General features: G+C 39.9%; 1 protein-coding gene across 1 annotated transcript; it reads left to right on the top strand.

Moving 5' to 3' along the window:
• Positions 1-809: 809 nt before the first annotated feature.
• Positions 810-1331, top strand: LOC147518800 (uncharacterized). The gene has a single exon (XM_086594020.1). It carries the CDS (start codon positions 810-812, stop codon positions 1329-1331), a length of 522 nt encoding a protein of 173 aa, XP_086450146.1.
• Positions 1332-7421: the final 6090 nt, after the last annotated feature.

Raw genomic sequence — 7421 nt, 5'->3', positions numbered from 1 at the left:
TTACTCCTCAAATCGGAAATCTAGAAGTCACAGGCACACCATTCACGGAACAACAAATCAAAGACATTGTCAAGAAAACAATAACCAACGTGGGTGTTGCTGATGCACGATGGAAGTACCTTGCAATGAACGAAGATGTCGTCGGGAGATTTTCCCTAAAGATACAAAATGTAGAGCATCAGGAAGGATTCAAACAACCAGAACTTCCTACGTTCAAAGAAGCAGGAGGTGACCCGAACGATCATATTATGGAGTTTAAAAGTAGGCTAATTCTCTGGCGCAGAGATGACCCTCTTATGCAAACTTTTTCCGTCTACATTAAAAGGAGAAGCTCTACGTTGGCTTTCCAGCTTGCTAGCTCAATCTATCGCGTCATTCCATGAATTAGCAAACCAGTTCACAGATCGGTTTAAGCATAATTGGACACGTCCTAAGGATGTCAACATCTTGCTTAACACCAAGCAACAAAAGGATGAAGCACTGGCAAAGTTCGTAATTCGTTTCCACCAAGTACAAGCAGAGGTCACCGATGTCCCTGACGTAATGATCATTCATGCATTCAAGGAAGGAGTTTATTTTGATAAAAACGGAATCTACAACTCCTTTTGCGGGACCCCACAATCAAAGTTCGATTTGTTTGCAATTTAACGCAATGCAGTTCAAATGTGGAGGAAGATGTTAGATCAAAAGCTTCCAGAGATAAAGAATTTCGGAGTAAAGACTCAAACGAAGGTAAAGGAAAACATAAGCAAAACATATCGGAAGGACAACAACAAAAATATGAAAATGTTAACACAGTTCGTGAGAAAATGAAGCTCACTCCATTAAATGCCAAGTATGATGCGATATATGAGAAGATCAAGGGACGCAACTTACTTTTTCCTCCGATGCCCTTACCTGAACACACTAAGTCTAAACGTGACAAAAATCTTTGGTGTCACTTCCACAATGATTTCGGCCATGAAACAGAAGAGTGCAGATCCCTTAAGGGAAAAATACAAAGACTAGTCGACAAGGGACAATTAGACGAGTTTTTGCTTTCAAAAACTGTGAAGCAAAATTTAGCAATGACTAGCCACAATGTCATACTAGCTGGTCATGCCAAAATCAATGACATTTCACGAGCAAGGCAAAAGTGTGAACAACGAGCTAAGTTCGGTTTCTTGCGTGAATTTTATCACGTCAATAACATTAATTTTGTTGAAGGAATTCGTTCAGAAACTACAAAGCCTGGTCCCTTATGTTTTAGTGATAGAGATCTAATTGGCGTCCATCATCCTCATTATGATGCTGTCGTCATCTCAGCTTTCGTTGGATTATGGCGAGTTTAGCGCATCATGATAGATACTGGAAGTTCTGTCAGTGTCGTTTTTGCAGGTTGCTACAATAACATACAGCTATCAGAAAATTTAATTATTGCAGAAAATAATCCAATCATTGGGTTTGACGGAACAACAACAACCCCAGTATGAAGAGTCTCTTTACCAGTCACGCTAATGGACAAGTCAATCGACATTGAATTCCTTTTGATGAATTGCAAATCCCCTTACAATGCAATCCTAGGAAGGGACTGGCTCCACAGCATGGGCACAGTAGTCTCTACATTTCACTAGGCAATAAAGTTCCCATCTCTTGACAAAATTTGCAAGGTGCGCGGCGATCAGATGGCTTCCCACAGCTGTCATGAAAAGGTCTTGGAGGAATATCGTCAGTCGGATATGCGGGGAAATACAATTCTCAGTAATTCGCAACAAGTATCTAAATCAGAATCAGTCCCACACAATATTTACACTGCTAGTTCAAGAAATGAAGGACCGCCGACCATAGACCGCCTCTTAGAAGTTCAAATTGGGAATTTAGGCGGAGAAACAACTTTCATATCGGTAGAACTGCCGGAAAATGAACAAAAGAAAATGGTAGCACTCCTAAAAAGAACAAAAATATTTTTGCTTGGTCAGTCGAGTAGATGCTAGGAATTAGCTCAGAAGTTGCATGCCACACACTTGACATTGATCCTACCATCAAGCCAGTTCAGCAGAAGCCTAGGCATGGCCACAAAAAGAAAACTTAAAGTTAGAGAGGAAATTGATTGTTTACTCTCAACTAAGTTTATACGGCCAATTTCATATCCGCAGTGGTTGTCTAATGTGGTTGCAGTACCCAAGAAAGAGGGTAAAATGAGAGTGTGCATTGATTTCACGAACCTTAACAAAGCTTGCCCGATTCATCCCTACCCTCTCCCACGAATATTGGAATTGGTGGATGCTACGTCTAGCTACCCACGATTATCATTTATGGATGCGTATTCGGGTTACCACCAGATCCCACTAGCTATGAAGGACCAAGAAGCAACTGCATTCATAACTTAACCAAGGGATTTTTTGTTACCAAGTTATGCCTTTTGGTTTAAAAAATGTAGGGGCTACGCACCAGAGGATGATCGACACCATATTCGGAGATATGTTGGGCAAGACAATGGAGGCTTATATTGATGACATGGTTGTAAAATCCAAACACAGTGGAGATCACATCTCTGACTTACAATCAGTTTTTGACAAAATTGATGAATTCAACATGCGGCTAAATCCTTTGAAATGTGCTTTCGGACTGATATCAGGGAAATTTCTAGGGTATTTGATGACTCGTCGAGGCATCGAAGCTAACCCAGAACAGATCCGATCCATTCAAGTCATGCCCTCTCCAAAAACAAAAAAGGAGATTCAACAGCTCACAGGGCGCTTAGCAGCACTAAATTGTTTCATCTCTAAGTACTCGGATCGGTGTCGTCCTTTCTTTCAGACGTTAAAAGACTCAGCAAGGTGGAATGATGATTGTGAAAATGCCTTTCAATCAATCAAGAACTACCTGGTCTCGCCACCAATCTTGGCTAGCCCAACTACAGGGCAACCTGTTGGAGCTTACTTGGCCGCTATAGATACTGCAGTAAGTGCAGTCCTGCTCATCGATAGAGAAGACGGTCGTCCGATCTTTTTCATTAGTAAAACACTAACGGGGGCGGAAAGCAAATATTCGAGAATTGAAAAAATTGCTCTAGCGTTAGTTCATGCTGCCAGACGCCTCAAGCCGTATTTCCAAGGGAGACTGGTCAAAGTATACACGGAATATCCTCTACGCAAAGTTTTCCGAAGTGCCCAGGAATCAAGTAGACTCGCGGAATGGGACATCTACTTAAGTGCTTATAGCATCAATTTTGCACTTTGCGTTTCAGAAAAGGGTCATGCACTTGCATCCCAAATGGCAGATTTCCCTATCAACGATTTCATCCCTGAAGTCAACCAAGACGAAGGTATCTCTAGTGGAGCGCCATCAGTTGGGGGCGAGGAAGGCCCAACAAATCTTACGGCCCCATCACCCGATTCATGGATGGTTTACACGGACGACTCACACAACAAATCCGACTCTGGATTAGGATGTGTTTTTATCAAGCCAGACAATTAGTAGTTTGGGTCGACAGTTCCTTAGAACTGGTCCTTGAAGTAATCTTCTTTTGTTTTTCAGATTATCAATCATCAATAAAATGCATTATTCAATAGTTCTTTATTTTCATTCAGTTAGTTAGTCAAAAATAATATATATATATCAATTACTCAGTTACCATTCTTAAAGACAAACAGTTGATATGAAGGCTCAACTATACAAAACATATACAAATTCAAAAGTCATGGAGTTTGCGTTTTCAATACCTCTCTCCATGCACCAAAAAGTCATGGAGTTTGCATTTTCAACACCTCTCTCCATGCACCAAAAAGTCATGAAGTTTGCGTTTTCAACACCTCTCTCCATGCACCAAAAAGTAGTGGAGTTTGCGTTTTCAATACCTCTCTCCATGCACCAAAAAGTCGTGGAGTTTGCGTTTTCAATACCTCTCTCCATGCACCAAAAAGTCATGAAGTTTGCATTTTCAACACCTCTCTCCATGCACCAAAAAGTCGTGGAGTTTGCGTTTTCAACACCTCTCTCCATGCACCAAAAAGTCGTGGAGTTTGCGTTTTCAACACCTCTCTCCATGCACCAAAAAGTCGTGGAGTTTGCGTTTTCAACACCTCTCTCCATGCACCAAAAAGTCGTGGAGTTTGCGTTTGCAACACCTTACTCTATGCATCACCAAGCCATGGAGTTTGCATTGTCAACATCTCTCTCCATGCACCAAAAAGTCCATGCATCACCAAGCCATGGAGTTTGCATTTTCAACATCTCTTTCCATGCACCAAAAAGTTTGTGCATCACCAAGCCATGGAGTTTGCATTTTCAACATCTCTCCATGTACCAAAAAGTCCGTGCATTACCAAGTCATGGAGTTTGTGTTTACAACACCTCTCTCAATGTACAAAAAAGTCATGGAGTTTGCGTTTGCAACACCTCTCTCCATGCACCACAAAGTCGTGGAGTTTGCATTTGCAATCCATGCACCACAAAGCTCAAATTTTACAACAAAGCTCAAGTTTCATCAATATTTTATACACAACTTAAAATTGGGGGTAAACACTGGTTGACATTGAATAGTTAGAATAGAATATCTATCCAACTGCCGTAGAATATGGTTGTTTCTCCAGTGAAATGCCAACAATTGGGGGCGACTACGATACGTTTAACGCCCAAAAAAAATTTTCTCCATCTCATTAGTATTGAGTGTTTTCATACCACTGGTGTTGCCTAACTAAACAGTGAACAAAAACAACGATCAATTTCATGGTCGTACAAACAGCCTTAGGCATTCATGCCAAGCAAACAACCTTTGGTTGCTTTCTTTTCACAATCTTCACATTTGTCTATAACTTCCACTAGTCGCATCCTTTTTTAACTAGTTTTTGTTATTATTCTTCACTACAAGGAACTAGTTCCATTCGGCAAAGAGGGGAGGGTGTATGTGCCACCATATCTGCACCCTTATAAACAACCATCGTTGGGTACCATTATAGTGCCACTCACTACTATGCACAATGCCTAAGATTATGGCATGCCATGCCCTAAAAATTATAAGCGTGCTTATACCCCAAAATTATGGCGGTTAATGCGTCTCCGCCTAAAATTATATGGGCGCCATACCAAAATTATGGCGTCATAAGCTAGATATAGCAGGTTTAGATTTAGAAAACATATTTGTCAAGATATGCTTCCATATTAAGACTTTACATAATTACATAAGATTTTCTAGCAATTAAGGAAATGATATTTCTCATTATTATCCTATAAATACCTAATTCCTTTGAAACAAAGAACTACGTTCATTTGAGAGACTTGATTCCAGAGAACGATTTGGATATGTAGGCAGCCATTGAAGGTACAATCTCAACAATTCATTACAACAACCTCCCTTACGAAACCATTGATGTGTTTGGGCGAGTTCTTACCCAAACACACAACTTCCCAACCTGCAATAAGTCCAGGATTACCACCAGGTGAACCATCTGATTTTATTTTGACAACTCCCGGTGGAGGTGCAGACATTTGACCATCCACGGTCAACAAATTTAAACAATTGAGCATTACCAGTTTCCCAGTGGACGAAGGTACATAAGTTGATTGAAAACCACAGTAGCAAAATCAGATGAAGATAACGATCCTCATTTGCTCAAACAAACGTAGTCGAAGAACCAAACCAAGCAAATAAAACCTGAAGTCAGAGTCCCATCACTGCAGGCTCCGAGACTTTGCATAAAAACTATCAAACAATTGTTTATTAGAAATTATAAGTAGTTAGTTGATTGAACCTTACAGACTTATTGGACGATTATTGTTTTATTTTCACGCAGCAGGACAAAAATGTTCGCTGCGACATGATATTTGGTTTGAAACTTCCCAATTATCCCTATACTGAGGTAGTTAATATCAAGCATAGTTTCTTAAGCCAACTCGTGAAATCTCAACACACATTGGTATGCTAACAACACAAAATAGGCTTTTCCACATATCACACGCCACATTGAAGTCGCAAATCTCTCAAATATTACAATATATTAACGAGGCAACGACATACAATTCACCCAAGGGGGGCGGAAAAAAAAATGCAAATGCAAATGCATAAAGAAACCAACTCTTTTGCATGCAATCAAACAATTCAATTTCTTCATCTCTTCTACTCTCACCTCTCTTATCTAAACTCATGAAGTCGTCCTTAACAGCATATTATTCGATCAAAACACTAAGATGATAAATAAAGAGTCTGATTCCTCTATAACCGGGTACAGAGATGAATCTCTGTAACTGTGTTATTGCACTGTTGGATCGTCTCGAAATACACACATTTGTCTCGAAATACAGACCTGTATCTCGGCACAGATCTAATGGTGCAATAATACGGTTACAAAGATTCATCTCTATACCTGGTTATAGAGGAACCAGACTCATAAATAATAATTTTAAAGATAATAAGTCAGAACTATCACAGAAGAAAAATGAACCTAGTAGCAGACAAAGCTGCTAATTGTTTGGAGCAAACCTGGATAACAATGACATGATTGTTGTACTAGGAAAACATACATGGGCGAACTGATAGGAGATACCCTATCTAACCTCTTATAGGTTTACTGACAGGTAGCATCTTGTGTTGAGTCCTGACATGTTACTGTGGAATGCACCTGTCAGCATTACCCAATAGGTGAGTTTTGTGTAAGTAGCTAACAATGTATATCCTTCTTTACTAATAAATATAAAATTTGCTGCTGACTTGGCAAAATAAAAGTCAGAACTATCACAAGGACCATCACCTATCATCAGTATTAAACATATCTTTGAATACTGAATATACTTGACTATTTGATAGAAAATGATGGGAAAATTATAAATTGGAGTTTCTCTCTCTATATATAGCTAAGTGATACACCTCACTGCGTTCCTTATAGCATCTCTAGGTGGACGTATTCATGGTCGCATCCTTCAAATTTGAAGAAATGCGTCGAAATTTCCCGAAATACCATCTCTAGGTGGTCGCATTCGTGGTCGCATCACCTGTTTGTTCGCATTCTTGTTCGCAAATTTGACAATTTGGATGCAGATCGCGAGCGACATTTAATCTTGCAGCGCCATTGCAAATGTCGCCCACATCTTTTTGAGTTTGACCGGCACCACCACTACGCCGGTTATGCTTGTCGCTACAATTCTAATGTCGCGTGCTCCAACGGGAAAAAAACGGGCAAAAAACAGCCGGATTTCTACATCCTATATCTACACTCATCTCCTTCTTCATTTTACACACACTCAACTCAAACATTTGTATCAAACAACTCAACCATTTCACATCAATCCTTAACAAACAACACACACATTGCGAAAAAATAGATAATGAAGTGTATGAGATTTTTCCCTTTCAATCTTCGTCTTCATCTTCATCGTCGTCTTCTTCTTCATCTCCTCCAGCAGAAGACACGGTAGATAGTCTTGATGAAGAATTTGTTAACACC

This window comes from Coptis chinensis, chromosome 2 (genome assembly GCF_015680905.1).
Source record: "Coptis chinensis isolate HL-2020 chromosome 2, ASM1568090v1, whole genome shotgun sequence".
Lineage (NCBI taxonomy): Eukaryota > Viridiplantae > Streptophyta > Magnoliopsida > Ranunculales > Ranunculaceae > Coptis > Coptis chinensis.
The sequence above is the reverse complement of the archived record's forward strand: the minus strand, read 5'-3'. Positions and strand labels throughout refer to the sequence as shown.